The sequence below is a fragment of the Neolamprologus brichardi genome, chromosome 1 (genome assembly GCF_056152115.1).
Source record: "Neolamprologus brichardi isolate AB-2024 chromosome 1, ASM5615211v1, whole genome shotgun sequence".
In the NCBI taxonomy this organism is placed as follows: Eukaryota; Metazoa; Chordata; class Actinopteri; order Cichliformes; family Cichlidae; genus Neolamprologus; species Neolamprologus brichardi.
Window position 1 is genome coordinate 29604188 of NC_142104.1, and position 17824 is coordinate 29622011.

A 17824-nucleotide genomic window follows, 5' to 3' on the forward strand; every position below is an offset into this window, starting at 1 on the left:
TTTTGTACCTCATGAAGTAAAGTGTGATTTCTCTTTTTTTTTCTTTTTAGATTTTTCATCTAATAATAGCAGTAGAGAAAACATAAATTCATATCTAACACCTAAACATTTGAGTTTCATTTTCTGGTTCATTTTAATCTGTGATCATCTGTATTCTTTTTGATGCAATAAGGTTTTTAAGAGTTTAAGCAGGGTAAAATGTTCTTTATTAAAGGGTAATATCTTATGTATTGCCATATGCTGTTTGTTACAGGTCTTTCACCTTCTCCTTCCTGTGACAAATGTCGAGGCCTAACATCTCTTAGAGGTGAGGGTGAGGACAGGTCGGAGTGTCGGTCAGCTGCATCAAGTTTTGTCCCATGAGAGTGACTGTACCATCCAGGCACCTCCAGTGACCAGGGCTGTGGCTGTGGTGGGCCCGGCCCAGGAGGCCTTTTTGCACATCACTCCAGGCTCCTGCTGACCTGTGCTGCTCTCACCATGGATCAGCAAAGAGACAAGTATGGCGACCGACAAAGGAGCACTAAAGTGTCCCAGGGAGGCCGCAGCGGACACCCGTCGCGGCCATCTGGCTCCTCCAGCTCCTCTGGGGTTCTCATGGTGGGGCCAAATTTTCGTGTGGGCAAGAAGATCGGTTGTGGAAACTTTGGCGAATTGAAGCTTGGTAAGCTGAATCTCAATCAAATGTTAAAATATTTATGCAGGACATGATTTGCTAGCAGACATGGATGCTGCAAAGGTTGCTGGAAGTATGTCATCTAATCTATTACAGAGTTATCTTTTCTCTAAAATAGTGTAATTTATTTTTAAAACATCTGAACCATGCTTTTGCTCTCCTTTCTTATTCCAGGAAAAAATCTCTACACAAATGAGTATGTAGCTATTAAACTGGTAAGTGCACTCTTGCTTTTACTGCTTGACTTCTCACATCTGCAGATGATTTTTAGAATCAATTTTAATGCTAAAGTCATTACTTTTAAATTGCTTCATTATGTGAAAAAGGTCCAATACGGAAATTAGTAATAGTAGGATCAGAAATGTTGGTACAGAAAACATTGAAAGCATGGTTTGCTTTATTGTAATTGCTTGAATATAACAGTCAGCGATAATGAGAAACTGAACTAGATGATTAGCACATTGAAAACAGAATAAAACAGATGCTTACTGTTAGTCTTTCTTCTGTGTTCAGTATTAGGTGTTGATATTAAAGTGATTTTAAGATGGACTATTTTGACTGCAATTTGCAGTGGTGCAATCGTAGTGTTGTAACTGTTCTTGAGGAGAAATGTGAGTGAGGTGTAGATGCTCAGCTAGGCGTGTCTCTCCAGCGGCTGCTGGACTGGAAATCATGGCTCCTGACTCATGCCCTTATTATTGCTCACCAGAGAGTTGTAATTTGCTACAGAATCAACGTATTAAGCTTACCAACCAAATGGCTTTTAGCTACTCGCTCTGTTGTATGGTGTGCTGACACTTGAGCTGGAAAAAAAAAAAGTTTCAATTTAAAGTGTGTTGAGTTTGAAAGCTCAGAACAGTTAACTGGAAATAAAGTTTAGAATTTGGGGGCACAGCAAAGTGACTGTTTTAGGTATATTTTTAAGTATATTCAAACTATTTTTCTTTAGCTCAAATGTGATGTTTTGTTGAAGTGTTGCTCTGAGTATTGGCCCATACACAAACATTTGCAAGGTGAAATTCATAGCATTAAAACTGCATTTATTCCAGTGTTTATGTCCGATTTATTGAACACTGGTCTGATGTGTTTACCATTCAGGAACCAGTGAAGTCGAGGGCACCACAGCTGCATTTAGAGTACCGGTTCTACAAAACACTGGGAACTGCAGGTAAGGTCACAGATTTGTTTGCTACTCCCATCTGGTGGTTTTATGTGACTTCATGATAGTGATTTGACTGTTTTGGAAGATTGGCCTAAAGATTGCATCATTTCCACAACAAGTGATTACTCTTCTCAGGTTACATATTGAAATTAAGCTGACTTTAATCTCCGGGAGTGTGTATATGACTGGATGAATGCCTACGTGCATAGAAAGCATGTTGAACAGTGACCTTGGGTGAAAATAGTATTGCCAGAGGTGCAGTTCACTATGAAAGGTGGTTTCTATTTTCACTTTCATTGGGCTGCTTTGGTTCTGTTTTGGCAATGAGTGCCAGAGTCTGTGCTGTGCTTTGGACCTGTAATGCTTCATTAGGTGGCAAGAACTTGTTTGGAGATTCAGGTTGAAACAGAAAAATAGTTTTTGTATTTTGCTGTGATCGGTTCAGGCACATGAGCCTGAACGGACCTTGCTTGTGAAGTCGCAAAACTCAACTCTGTATGGATGTCTTCAGGTTTTGGGCAAATTGTTGAAGCACAGAGTGTTACACAATGTTTCCCACTCAGGATTACTGTAGCCCTTTCAACTGGCTCAAGGGCTTGGCTCAGTTCATTAGTCAGGTTCTACTGTTTAGGCTTCAGATCAAGATAGTGTAGTTTTCCTCGTGGAGCCACTGCTGGGTCAGACAGTGCAGCAGTCAGAAGCCATCTTTGTTCCAGAAGCCTGGGTAACCTGATAAATACTATTCCAGTGAGTACTTGCATCTTGAAGCATGTGCTGTGGTGTGCTCATTTGCAGCTGCTTATCCTTTAGCTCAGTGAATGCCAGCTAAGTGCAGCGCTGATGCCCGTCCATGCTTTTCTACCAAAATCTTTACAGCTGCTACAACATTAGCACCATTGTCATGGACAACAGCTTTTTCTTTCTGTGGTGGAATGTCGAATTTGACAAGACCGTCCTCAAGCCAATCTCCAATAGGGCTGTTCGATATGACGATATGTGCCAGATGACGATATAAAAACGTCTATCGTTTCCTATGATGCTATCGTTTGTTTCATGGTGTTGTAAAATAAACTGTTTACGGCAATATTTTTTCATCGTTTTGATCGTCACTATAGTGGTTATATTAATTTCTTAAAGTTCTCTCTTTCTCTTATATTTATAACCCCACTACGGACCGACAAGCGCCTGTTTTTACGTGTTGTTGTTGTTGTTGTTAGCAACAACGACGGTAAAACCATCGCGTGGCTCCGCTGTCAGCTTGTTTGTTTTAGCTCACCATCCTGTTGAGACTTTTCAAAATAAAGAATCACGTGAAAGAGTATGCAGAGAGTTTACGGATGAGAAGCAAAAAAGAGCCGTCAGGTGCTAAAAAATAAACCTTAGACTCAAACTTTGAAAGAAAACGGCGGCCGTTACAACTTATGTCTAAAAATGTATCGTTTCCTGCTTCGGTTAAAACACTGGACTCGAGGTAAAGGACGCCCAGCTGGAAACACTTCACGCAAGTTGCCTGAGATTCACAGAATTTACATAAAATGTTACATTTTTGTGATTTATATCGTTGTCAGGACAATAAATGTCTATATTGGGATATGAGGTCATATCGCACAGCCCTAATCTCCAATATATGCAGCGTGTGTTCTCGTCAGAAGCATTGTTATCAGTCTGTGGGTCTCTATTCACCAATCCTTACGAATAATGTGAAACATCACCCCTAGATACGCCTCTGTAGCGAGGCTCAAGCTAGGAAGTGCAAGGAGTGCAAGGCTCAGTCTCCTGCAAGCTTAAATTATGGTCTCACAAAAGTGTCAGTTAGGGGTTAACACCCACCACAAACGTATTGTAGTGCAGTCCTCCAAAATCTCTGCTGCATGTCCTAATCAATCAGGATTTGACTGACCTAATCGTCAGACAAGTTGGCTCAAATAGGGAAGGGAGTGACAGTGGGAGAAGCATGGGAAAAAATAAATCAAAGATGAGAAATACGTTGTTTTAAAGCTCTTTGTATGTTGTAACTTTGCTCTTCTCTGTGGCTGGCTGATGGACCATCAACAGCATGAGTAAGAGTAGCACACAGACTGGCTGTATGACAACAAACCCTCTGTGCTGGTGGACTGTCAGTCCATAACTGCCTGCGAACTGCCTTTGCCCTACCCCTGCTCAAGTGTAAAACAAGCATAAAGGGTAGTCGTCATCTTTTTTTTTTTTTTTTTTTTTTTGTTGACATCTTCATAGTTTACTTTCAGAAAGTAAGTTCTTGAAGGAACTGTGTACCTGCGAATGAAAATGGAAATTATATTCAGAAGGCCTTTGTCTTTCACCATTGAGTGTTCAAAATGCAAGTCAGCAGCATGCTCAGCTGAACATGGTGCAGCTGTCTGAATAAAGTTTTTTGCATACAACTCTGTGACTTACTGAAAAGGACAGTAACAAATAATTCATTGTCCAACAGTGGCTTAGTTTTACTGGTATAGTATATTTTTACTGGCATCAGAAAAAGTTTTGCTTTTTCTTTTGTTTGAAATGGTCTCAAACTAGTCTTCATCTTTGTCTTGTTCCACTATTTTATTCTTTCTCCATCACACCATTAATCATGATATAATTTTGAGGCTATATTTTTTTAATATATATATATATATATATTATCAAGTCTTATATATTTTGTTGTGGGCTTTTTTTCTTTCCTTTTTTCTAAGTAGCTTGTGCAGTTGAAAACTGTGAAAACGCTTGCATTGTTTGATTAAGCTGACGGTGAATTTTTAGCAATGATTATATAGGTTATTTACATATTTGGCAAAGCAGCATAACATTCATGCAGACCTGTACTTTCAAAAATCTGGCTAATCTAAGTCTCAATCTTTGCACTTGCTTGATGTTTCTCAGTTTCATAGGGAAATGTGAATCTTAAGGTTGTAAATGTTCTCCTATTCTAACCAGTTAGACCAGTTAGTCATGGACTCAACTTAAAGCCCCAATTACCCTGCAGCCCAAAACACAACAATATTATTATTATTATTATTATTATTATTATTATTATTATTATTATTATTATTATTATTATTATTATTGTTATTCACTCATGATGCCTACAATTTTTCCCTTGCACCTTTGATTTGTAGTGTGAAACAGTGATTTTAGTTTTAATGGTACCCACACTGCCAGCCATTTTTATTTTTCCAGATTATCCAGATGCCCAACAAATCTTATTATCTAGCTTTCAGAATGAAATGCAAAGCAATAACTGACAACTTCTCGGTTTGTCATAAAATATTAGTCAGGATTTGCTGACGCATCACTGTTACAGCAACCACTAGCAAGAATGTTGGCAGGATCAAATGAGCACCACAGAGAATGAAATTAAGTCATTTTTTTTTAAGTGTTGGTACTAAAGGAAATGGGTGTGAAGGCTAGAAATAATGGAACAATGGAAAAATCTTTTTTTTAAAACAGTATCCACGGTTGTCTTGGTAAAATGGGTACAATAATAATGGATACATATCAGATATATTGACCCAAACAAGAGCTTTTGAGGTCATTTTGTTTTTGTTTGGTTTTAATTTGTTACCTAATGTGCTCTTTAAAACATAGGGATGTTACAGTGCTTAGGGATGACCCCAGTAACAGTTTGTCATGGAAAATAAAAGCTTTTTTTTGTGTCGTGGGTGATCTTTGATGTGCTTTTTTGGAGCTCTACATGCATATGTGATAACCCGACAGGGAGTATAATGGCTATTGTTTTGCAAAGGCAAGGGCTGGAAAAGGCCAACTGTGCGGAAACTCATTAAATATTTAGAGAGTGGGTCTGCCTCTCTTAGTACTAACCTGCCTCTGTCCTCTTCTTCCAGATGGGATAACGTGACCTCATTTCTTCTTGGCTGTGTACTGTGCTACATTCCTCTCAGTCAATGTGGTTATCACAATGTCTGCATGATGGGGTCTTTATGAATTAATGTGGTTTGACTCAGCTGCTCTGTCAGGTGTTGTTATCTGATGCATAAACAACCATCGCTGGATATTAATGAGGATGATTCAATTAAAAATCAAGCATCATCTTGCAGTTAATATTCGCCATCGCAATCAGGGGTGCATCATCGCTTTGGTTTTACAAGCCAGTGAGATTATGACACAGCATTGTGAGGAGGGCAAAAATGTTTCTAAGAGCGTGAGGGTTTGTTCAGGGGTGGGTGGAGATTGTTGAGCTGTTAAAGGTATTGGCAGGCAGACCTCATCATGAAACACTACACCATCTCTGTAAGCACTGCAGGGCACACTGAGTAAACATGTCCAATGGTGACACAGTTTAATAGATTTTACTAAAGAAAAGGCCAAAAGTTTTATCCTGTGTGTGTGTGTGTGTGTGTGTGTGTGTGTGTGTGTGTGTCCACTTATGGGAAATCATAGATATATGTTGAAGAAAATTGAGCTTCTTTCATTACACAGTTAGAATTGAGTGAAAATAATTAGAGAAAATGAGGGATTGGAGAAACCATAAAGTGGTGTTTTTGTGTGCTTTTAGAAATTAAAGAGCCCAATGTTCTTGAGTGTGTTTAAAGGGAGACTTAAAGATCGAAAAGAACCACAGGATTTTCCTGCAGCTTTTATTTTTGCATAGAATGATAGAGTATAATGTTTGTTTTTAACACCATAGTTGCTGTATAATTACAGATGTTGATTTCTTGTCACTTAAAGGAAGCACAGCATTTTCAAGGGGATTCATTATGCTCATTTAAACTCCTAGAGTGGCTTTGCACAATTCTCAGTTCAAAATTACCCTTGTTTATCTTGTACTGGACCTGAGTGCAGACCATTACTTCATTCTGACTGACACAAACCATTTTAGTTCATCTTTAAGACCACCCTCCCTGTTTTCCATTCTTATGACTGGCTGCCTCTCTGTGTGCCTGAGAGATCAGGCTCTTTACTCTTTATGACATCAGACAGAGCTAAGAGCAGAAAAAAAATGGCCTTGAGAGAGTTAACAGAGTTCAAGCATTACTCGCATATATGCTTACTGCATTACTGGTAAATATGTCCACATCCATTTATAACAGTATGTAGACTGAAAATATGGAAAAGCCTGTTAGTGTTGATGTTTGTTTTTTGTTAACAGTGATATTTATTTCACAAAACCGTTAAAAGAATTCAGATTTTATTTCAAATTAATTAATAAAACAGCAAAAACTGTATGCTGGTTGTAGAGCTTTTACAGGTGAAATGCAAATATGTGTAACAAAATGCCACAGTAGTCAAATAATTGGTCCAACAAATGAGCACATTGACAGCCATCTGCACAGGTTTAGGGAAAGCAGCCACTGAACAACAGAAGCAAGCCAGCAAATACGTCTGTTAGAAATTGAAAGGGGCCAGCTTGATGTTGATTTGAGGGTAGAGCTGAGCAACCAATCGCAGGCTATAACAGTAGTGCAGGCAGCCAATCAAAGATGGATCTGCACGATGTGCAAAATCTTGCATCAGGCAGGAGCTGGCTGTATTCCAGGAGTTTGGTGTGGAGCTGCTGTAGAACCATCACGAGGAGCCGGCTCACAATTTTCTCAGTAAAACCCACCCATTAGTAATATGCAGTGGAAAAATCTGTCCACCAGTCTTTGATTTGCTTATCCTGTTATGGCGGGCTGGAGTCTCTCCTAGCTTACAGTGGCTGACGAGTAGCGCAGTACAGTCTTGGACAAATAAAGTCTCTCACAACACTGACATAAACACACACAGACACAGAGCATAGTGAGAAAAGGGAGTTCACGCCTACAGTCAATTTAGAGTCACGAATTCACCAAACCTGCATTATATTAGACTGTGGGAGGAAACCCACGCATGCATGAGGAGAACATGCGATCTTCACACAGAAAGCGTCACACACTAATCCAAAATTAATTTCTGTAAGATATTTACAGGTATTCATTTTCTTCTAACCTGATTACAAAGTCTTTCTGTGATACGTTTCAGCACTCTTGTTGTCCAATCTGGTCTACAACGCATGTCTACCAAAGAAATGACAGTTATGTGGCATTCTGGTCCTGTGGAAGACTTGATCCTTGGCTTTGGGTTGAAAAATTGCACATACAGATTTCAGTGTCACAACCTGTGCATAACTGAGGGAATGTGTCTTGGCTAGGATGAGCTGTCTTCATTTATCATGCATTCACGAGCAATGTGTAGGTTCGTGCAGGTTTTAGGTGCATATTTCCTTCAAAATATTGCTCTAATAAAGGCAATCCCTCAGTGCTGTTCTCCGTATTCAGTCACTTTTGCATCCCGTCCACTTTGTTGAAAATGCAGACTTTGTCTATGCTCTGTGCAAATACTGAAGAAACTCTTAGAGTTCAGGTGAACACACAGAGCAGGCACTGCAATCTTTATGTTTACAAAAATTGAAAGAGAGAAGTGGTACCTGCAAAATTGGTAGCTTCCAACAGCGTTTGAGTTTTCCTGTGGAATTTCACTGTGTGGTTGTGGACAAAAAGGTTCAGTCTTTAATGTTTGTTTGACTTTTGTGCTGTAGACAACGGTGGTTTGACCATCCCTGTTGCTAGTTAAAAGCTAGATCCATATTGTTTTAAACTGTTTATCAACTTATTTACAGCACATCTCCAATCTGACACATTTTTAGGCCTCCCACAGGCACACAGGGTTTCAAGCCACTCATTCCTTTGGTACAATTAGCAACCCACAGAACTACATAATGGTGTCCAGAAGCACAGGATGGAGCGCAGCATGACTCCTACATGCCCATATGCTTGCTGACAGCATTTATGCCACCTTTCATACTGCAGTGGATTTCCCATTACCCAGCTGGCAAGCCAAATGTCTCCAGCAACATGTTTAATATAAATACATCAGTGCACAAAATTTGGGAGTATTATTTGTATTTAGCTGTTTGTTTGTTTTGCCATTATTTTGAAAAACAAACAAACAGTGTCGTCACACCTTCATATGGCATATAATAATACACCAAACCATTATAATGGGGACTGACATCCTGTCCATAACTTTTTCTTTTCTTTTCTATTCAAGCTTGTCCATTGAAAGAGATGCAAATTTACATTTTAGTGTTGTGTTTAAAGGGATTATTAGAGCTTTGTTAGATTTCACTATAGAATTATTTGCTTAGGGGTTGTTTGGATGAGGGGAGTTTTAATGATGTATGCATTTTAAATCTACATATGTATCTAATCTACATATATACTTTCATACTTGCATTACACACACAAGAAAGAAGACGGTTACTTTCAAAGTCAGATGCAAAAGATGACTGATGATTGAAAGATGACTGATTTTTTTTGTTTTTTTTTTTTAACTTTGCAATTATACTGTATGTCCAAGGACTGAGTATAGCTTTATTATTCTGTTATAGAAAGGTCCTTATGATTGGATCTCCCTTTGAAGTTTCTTGAAAGGACCTTTTTAATAGGAGTCTGACTAGAAGTAAGCACAGCCAAACTTTGAGTCATACTTCCCTGAAGGCAGTTAACAGTTTGACCTGATTTCCTGTTCTTTGAAACTAAAGTTCAGGCGGTGGTCAGGATAACAACAAAGAATACAAATGTACCACCAATTACGATTGCATGTGCATATAACTGTAAATCCTGCAGATGGAATATATATTTAGATTCTGTGATGTGCAGCCTTTTTGTGCCTATAATTGAAATTAAAACTGCAGGAGGAAATCAGTGCACATGTTGCTCTTTTTTTCCCCCAAGATTAACTGTTAGAAGGAGCTTTCATTCCCAGATTACACATACAAAGACGTAAAAGAGCACTAACCTTTATGCAAGTTCCAGTGGCATCGGACTGATCACCCAAGACTAAATTACACTGTGGCAAGAGGTAAAATAAGAGCCGGGTTGACAGATGGACAGGATTTTTGAGCAGTGAGAGTGAGTAGAGCAGACAGATCATAATTCAGTTGGGAGGTTGTGATATGAGCCAGAGAAAAGATTAGTTTTCAGCTTGCAGAGGCAGAATGACACAGTATTTCACCTCAGGGTTAATGTTTACCTAGCAGCGTTCTCTGTTCTCTGTCCTCAACGACCTCGTAGTGCTCCTCCTCCTATCGGTCCATTTGAGGGCCTCTTATGGTTGACCTTGGACCCAAGTTGGAAACGTCATTAGTCAAGGGAAACGGGAATAATAAACAGATTTTAAATACTGTATACAAATGAAAAACACTGAGCTTTTTCTGTATGTCGTGTTTACTACCCCAGCTTTTGAGTGTTGTCTTGGATTACTTTTAGATACTTTAAAATATATAACATATATAAAGACAACTACTGGGTTTGTGTCTCCTTGTAATTTTTGTTTCTTTCCTCCTCGTATTTTAGCAGAAGGTGTGCCTCAGGTGTTTTACTTTGGGCCCTGTGGGAAGTACAATGCCATGGTACTGGAGCTGCTTGGCCCAAGTCTAGAAGACCTCTTTGACCTGTGCGACCGGACCTTTTCACTGAAGACCGTGTTAATGATAGCAATTCAGCTGGTGGGTTTGGAGCTTTGTATGACACCATCACAAAAACTTCTACTCACTTACTATGACTGATGAAACCAAATACATTGAACATAAAAACTCTGAAATTTCTATGAAATGGTTCAAATCACCATCTACCTAGATGCAGAAATGGCACAAAACTATTTGCTACTTAATATAGTAGCTGGAGTTAGACTAACAAGTTCATAATCAAAAAATAAAATGTTTACTGTAGTTTAACAATTTGCATGGCAAGTTCAGCACAATTTACATTTCCAGTTAATGACATATTTTCAGTACAATCCATTTTTCATACTATAGGAATGAACTCTTGTTTCAAAAACTATACTGGCTGGATATTTCAGAGGCTTAATCCACCAAGCCTTTACATTTTATAGTATGCTCCAGAATTCCCAGTACAAAATGATTGGTATTAACCCTGTGCACAAGAAAATGCTAACTTCCTGGTTTGAGACCGGATGTGGGGTTGTGCATTTCCGGTAGCTTTACTTTGCGGTCAATCGCTACTGCGAAGATATACTCCAAAATCATGTTCAAAACTCGAAAATTGATCAATTTTGACGTTTAAAGCGTTTAGATCGATCAGTTGTTTACATCACTCAACACAAGCAGAACTGCATTACTGCATGCAGAAGACACATCGTCCACATTCAGAAGCACATCTCTGTATAGTGACTGGTCTTATGATTTAAACAGGCAAATGTTCAGCATTCAAACTACAGGTGAAGAATAGTCAAACCAGATGTTTCCCCCGTTATGTCGATATCAGCTAGTCAAGTACACACCTACACAGCATGTTAACAAACCGTGAAAAAAAGCCACACAAAAAATGAATGATTGCTGGTAAGGGTTTCTATACATTAGTATGTACGAAGGGTATGTTGTGACTTACCTTCAAAATTACAGTGGTCCCTCGCTATAATGCGGTTCACCTTTCACCTCGCTGATTCGCGGATTTTTTAGTGCAAGTTTGCATGCTTATTTTTTTTACATTGTGTCCTGCGTCCTGATCGCTGCAGACGATCTCCTCCGTGACGTCTCTCCTGTACAGTACAGAATTGCTGCATTGATCGCTAGCAGTGTGACTCTGAAGTGCAGTACTGTATGTCCACGAAACGTTTTACACCATCAAAAAATAAAATTGGCTACTTGATTTCACCTATTGCTGGTTATTTTTAGAACATAACACCCGCGATAAACGAGGGACAGCTGAGAAATATAACATTTGAATCCATTTTCTCTTTTGCCCTGAGGTGCAGGGAAAAATATCGACAAGTCGATGAACATCATTTACAGATATATTGGGTAAATGCCCGAGACATCTATAGAAATGCAAATCGCCGCTTGATTCATTCATTTGCTTAACTTGTTTTGGACCGTAAACAAGGCGCGAATAGGACACCGGAAACAAAGCTCCCCACAGGAGTTTCCGCACCAGAAGTAGCATATGCTAACGTGCACATAGTCAATTGAGTGAACTGTCCATATAGCTGATTTTACAAGTCTTGCCTGAATACCTGAGGTTCTTGGAGCTTGTGGAGAGTGAGTCTCCTATTACCTAGTATGCAAATTAGCAATCTGTTAGTATATGCATTCTTTTGGGCAGATTTGGGTAGACTGGAAGCTGTCGTGAAGTTCAAAGCCACCACTGATTCACATCAAGTCTGAGCAGCTCAGAGGGTGTAATAACCCAGTCTTTGAGGCGCCTTATGCACATCAAAATTTCTGACGTTTCATTTTGTCAGCACAAAAACTGCAGTGCTCTTGTAATATAGATATCCTCTGAAAAAATGTAAAGACCTACATAGAAGCTCAGCACAGAGGTTTCCTAAAGACTGCATCGCAGCCACCTCACATTATGAATTTATTATGTTGCTCACCTTTAATTCTTTCCTAAAAAAAAGACCGCGATTCCACTGTAAGTGCAACAAGTTAACCTTAAGTGTTAAAAAGTTGTCGTGCTTTTTTAATAAACCATAATGCTGAAATTCATTATAACTGAGAAAATAATGTCAACTTGGTTCATCAGAAAAACTCATGTTCAATAACTGTGACTCTGATTTAGTGGCCAATTTAAGGAATTTTGTTCATTTACCATGACTGATGTGTTCTTCGTCACCAGATTTCACGAATGGAGTATGTGCACTCTAAAAATCTAATCTATAGAGATGTAAAGCCCGAAAACTTTCTCATTGGACGGCAAGGAAATAAAAAGGAACACATCATTCACATCATTGACTTTGGCCTGGCCAAAGAGTACATCGACCCCGAGACCAAAAAACACATTCCCTACCGGGAGCACAAGAGCTTGACTGGTACTGCGCGATATATGTCCATCAATACACACTTAGGCAAAGGTAAGATTTTATTGTTGTTGTTCTGGGACGTCTGTTTGTAAAACAGATGCTTTGGCACATAGTTGTTGAATTGTGTCAGTGAGATGTTATCATATCTGTTGATACAGAGCAAAGTCGGCGAGATGACCTGGAGGCTCTGGGCCACATGTTCATGTATTTTCTTCGTGGGAGTCTACCTTGGCAAGGGCTAAAGGTATGTAAAGTATATTGACAGTTTCCGAGATTCTTTCATCAGGACTCTCGTCATTAAATTCTAACACACTCTGAGTTGCTGTGTAATTTATATTATTTACCCATCAGTAGCTTCGGCATGTGCTGAAAGTCTGTTAAAAATGACTGAGAAAATGTACTTCTGAAGACTTCAGCTTTCATTGTGTTTATCTCTCCATTGGCACATTTAAGTCTTTCTTAATGAATATTAAAAAAAATAAGACTAAACACAGGTTACAGTTGAAAATGAACCAGCTGTTATTTTGTGCTCACAGTTCAAAATTCATAATCTTTAGAAGCTTTTCTTCAGGCTAATGTGTACAGAGTGGTACAGTTGGTTGTTAATTGAAGCAGTAAGCTTCCTATTCCTCTTTGCTTACTACTCTGAATCCTTTCTGCTTAACCACCTGAAAATCTCCCAGAAAGTCTATTCTGTTCATCACTTGACAAAACGTTTCTCCCACTGAAAACGCTACGTCCGGATGAACAGAATCAGCTTTCTGAGATTTCCTTACTTTGATTGAACATGCAGCAAGAAACCTTAAATGGTCTTGATGGCAATAAAGTGATCAGTAGTATCATGCTGTAACTGTGTCTTTGTGAAACACATAATACTCCAGTCATGGAAGCTCAGTTGATTTTTCAGAGAGAGCGTTTACTTCAGACACATTAAACAAGAAAAAACACTTTGCTTTGAATCTTTTTCAGGCTGACACACTGAAAGAACGATACCAGAAGATTGGAGACACAAAACGAAACACTCCCATCGAGGTCCTCTGTGAGAACTTTCCAGGTATGCTATTGATGGCTGTAATCTCACTCTTGGATCAGCTTGTGAGCCTTGATAGTGTGAATACTGGCTGTGATGTAACCTGATTTTTCAGATAAAATGATCTAAATGTCGTCCCACTACACAATTCGTACGGATTTATCCTCATGAAAGGTGAGAACATTGTTGTTGGTTCTGTGTAATACAGAGGAGATGGCCACCTACTTGCGATATGTGAGGCGGTTGGACTTCTTTGAAAAGCCAGACTATGAATATTTGAGGACTTTGTTCACGGAACTGTTTGAGAGAAAAGGATACACCTTTGACTACACCTACGACTGGGTTGGCAGGCAGATTGTGAGTAACGGATCACATTTTACATGTCAGTAATTTCACCTGTTTGACTGCAGAGCTGAATTCATTGTTATTCCCCTCAGCCCACACCGGTGGGGTCTGTCCATATAGACTCTGGAGCATCTGCAGTCACGAGAGAGAGCCATCCTCACAGAGACCGACCCTCACAGCACCCACCAATCAGAAACCAGGTACGTCCGGTTGAGCAATGGGGACCAGACTGCTTCTTGCCATGCTGTGGTCCAGTGGATGGACCCATGGTGCATTACAGCCTGAAACTCCCTTTACTCTCTGTATGATGATCTCTTTGCCAAGCAAAGCTTATGTGCATGCAGTGACAATAGGATGTGCTATGCAAGTATTCTTTTGAACATCTGTGTATATTTAAATGCTGGAAAATTAGTTTTAAGGCATCAGGGCAAATTTATCCCAGTCATCTTTGCCTTCGTGTTTTTGGGTTTACTGTGCGCTTTAGATATTGTAGATAAACTTTTGGCAAGTGTTTAAGACCATAAATTAAATTAAACTAAATTCTGGTAATTAAAAGCAGCCCACAAAGATGAAGGCTGACTGAAATAAAGCTTTGTAATCATTCACATATTCTACAGTGTAGAATAGATGCACTTAGGGAGAACTTTTTTTGGGTATATATGGGTTTTGTGCCCATGTTGTCAGTGCACCTGCTTTTTGATGCTATTTGGGTGCTTTAAATGCAAATTTCAGAGCCAGGGTTGAATTGTCGCAGTCTATGCTACAAATGAAGGACTTGAATAGCTGTTAGTTAGTCTGGTTGAATTTGATCTACAATTTTGCGTGTGTAAACACATTTGCTTTGATTGCAATTTAATTCATTGCTGGTATGAAGATGAGCTGTAAAATAAATTGCTGGCTTTATAAAGCTCTGAGCATTTCAAATAGGTTACTTGTTAGTGGTTTATGCTTATTTTTTTGTTATTCAGGTGTAATGAGATTGAGGCCAAAGTTTGAGACCTGTGAGCTTGGCTCCATTAGGCTTCAGGCTCATTAGTTTCTGATTCAGTTTTATGGCTGAAGCCTTGCTATGATTTTGATTCACTTTTTTTTTTTTTTCAATTTTGTTCATTTATTTATTTTTTCTTCTCCATATCTCATGCTGCTTTGCATGGTTACCTTGCCTCGCACACCCAAATATCCATCTTTCCTTCACCCCCCTCCCCTTCCCATTGCACTTTCAAACCCACTTCCCTTCACATCACCGACGCCACCCCCGATTCCTAAGCAGACAGCAGCCTCAGATCGACGAGGAGCATGGGAGGTGCAGCCCGCACGCCAAGCAAACTCCTCCTATCTGACCTCCCACCTGACAGCGGACAGGCACGGGGGCTCAGTGCAGGTATACACCCCTCACCTGATCAACCGGCAGCCCCCACCCAATCTCCATGGAGTCAGATCTGTCTCAAATAATCCAAACAAAGATAAATACACTCATAAATATGGCTTGTAAATGGAAGGGAAAGGCGCAAAGGCATTTTTGTGTGACACTATTTTTCTCCCCCCGCTTGGGGAAACAATATATTTTGAAGGGATTAGTCTTATTTTGAGACAAATATTTTATTTGCGAGTTAAACAACTATGAATACTTAGGAAACTCGTGTTTAGCAAAGTACTCAAGCATTTAATTCATATTATTTTGCAAATAATTTCGCTACTGAACTGGCATTTTTATTCATCTTCATTATCTAAAAGCTCATAATTAATCACAAAACACTGATATAGTAACTAATGCTTTATGCCAGACATGAATTGCATTTGTTAAGTGTTTTAGCTTCATGTGTGAGACAGATCTACAACCATATACCTTCCCCCCCTCCAACCCTTTTGCCCCTGGCTGGGAAATGTTAATTTTCTGCTCCACCATATGCATGTCATCTGGTGCTACCCACCCCAGATGGTGAAAGTGTGATTTAGATTTATAAACAGCAGCCCTTCTTGGGGCATTTTGATCTCCGGTCCTACAACTCTTCATGATGCTTGGACATTCTTTGCAAGATCAAGAAGCCTTCTGCATGGCAGAACGACCTGGCATAGCTAGCTAATTGCATGCTTCTAAACCATTATAGGCCTTTATGCTTAAAGGAACATATTGGTGTAATTTTGTCTCCTAGCCCATTCCAAAGATTGTCTCTGTCTTCAACAGGGTTTGTTTTGCTTCTGGGGATTCCTTTTACTAAATGGCATTCACTTAAAAATAGTTTGGAAATGTAAACATTTTTATACATATATTGTGAAACTAGATCATTCCCTGGAGTGCCATTGGTAGAAGCATGGCACTCTGTGAACACAGTGTGGAGAAAAGGGTGCTGTGACCAACGCAGTGGTCATCAGACTTGGCTTTTTCAGGCTTTATTATATTACACATCAGACTCGTTAAAGTATAGATCATCGAAGAGCGAAATCTCTCTTGTCCTTTAATGCAAACGCAACTTATGTCTTTTAGAATAACTGCTACACTGTTACAGAAAGCTCTTTTTTTTTTTAATGTTCTTTTTTTCCAACATTTCGTACACAATCAGGTGTATTATCCTGATCTACTGATGCGTACATATTCAATCAGGTGAAAGTGTAAGGGGAAGTTGTTGGCTTTTTTTCATATATTTGGGCAAGTAAACCTGGAAGTTTACAGATAAACACAGATTCTTTTCTTTTTTTTGTGTTGGGGGGGGAAAAAGTCAGCATATCAGCGAGACAGGCTTGGCTTTTAAAGAGGCAGGCAGGGACTTTCTGTTGTGTGGTTTTTCTTTTTCTTTTCTTCTTCCTGTACCATGAAAAAACAAAAGGAAGCCAAGTTAATATCTTTTTTAGCATGAAATGTTTCCTTAAAAGTCATTATACAGCTCAGGAATTCTCTTTCAGTTCAGTGAAGGTTAAAAAAAAAAAAGACTGAATAGGTGTGCTTGTAATTAGACACTCGTTCAGACATCTGGGATGTGCCTTTCTGGGAAACAGAGACACACTGAGTGGAATTCAAGTTGAGATTTGATTTTACTCGTCTCTATGGTGCCTTGGCTCACATGTGTGAGCAATTCTGCTGACTGATTGCGTATGATAAAGTAGGTCCACAACAAGTGCGTGATGTGAAATGAAATTAAATGTGTGAGTAGATGTACAGTCACATTTAATTTTTTACAGTCTGGCTACACTTTACTACCCCACCATCTGCACTGCTAGTTTGTCTTATCCTATCTGTCCTGTCCTATCCTTTGCATATTCTCCTGTCAGGATTCTTATAAATTCAAACATTGGGGGAAAAAAGGATGCCTGAATGAGGCGTCTTTTTGTGCCTACTAGGCCCTGGGCCAATCAAAGACAGTAGGAGTAGATGTGTTTGGCACAGACCAAAGAGCTTTTCAGGAGAAGACCCACACACACAGTGTGAAGCATGTCAGTAGATATGGTTTGGGGTTTCTTCCCCAGGGACTAGAAAGCTAATCGATTGAACTATTAATCCTGGAGGTCACCTTTTAACAGTGTAATGATTGTAAGCACACAGCAAATCCACCAAGGCCGAGCAAGAACACATGGAGGGTTATGAGATTGGCTACAATAGTCACATTTCATATATGAAATATGTCTGGACAGTTGCTTTCAAGAATGCATACAAGAAATTATTATTTATGCTTAACATCTCAATACTAGCTTGAAACCAAGTGTTTGTTTACTTCTTCTAGACAGGAATATTGAGAATTTTCATTGTGGTAGATCAAAGAAGATATGTTTGCTTTCCTAAATATGTCCAAAAAGCCAACAAATCCACTTTTCA

General features: G+C 39.2%; 1 protein-coding gene across 6 annotated transcripts in view; it reads left to right on the forward strand.

Moving 5' to 3' along the window:
• csnk1g1 (casein kinase 1, gamma 1) overlaps positions 1–17824 on the forward strand; it is a 36153-nt gene that overhangs the window by 8007 nt on the left and 10322 nt on the right. For 2 of the 6 annotated variants that reach the window (XM_006793834.3, XM_006793835.3), the window contains exons 2-11: positions 254–664; positions 851–891; positions 1775–1844; positions 10175–10326; positions 12458–12692; positions 12800–12885; positions 13611–13695; positions 13880–14028; positions 14109–14216; positions 15287–15397. In XM_006793834.3, coding sequence (XP_006793897.1) covers positions 481–664; positions 851–891; positions 1775–1844; positions 10175–10326; positions 12458–12692; positions 12800–12885; positions 13611–13695; positions 13880–14028; positions 14109–14216; positions 15287–15397 — 1221 coding nt within the window. In that variant the 5' untranslated portion in view covers positions 254–480. The remainder of the gene's footprint in view (positions 1–253; positions 665–850; positions 892–1774; positions 1845–10174; positions 10327–12457; positions 12693–12799; positions 12886–13610; positions 13696–13879; positions 14029–14108; positions 14217–15286; positions 15398–17824) is intronic. The other 4 variants (XM_006793836.3, XM_006793837.3, XM_087840707.1 and 1 more) reach the window with 3 other exon arrangements.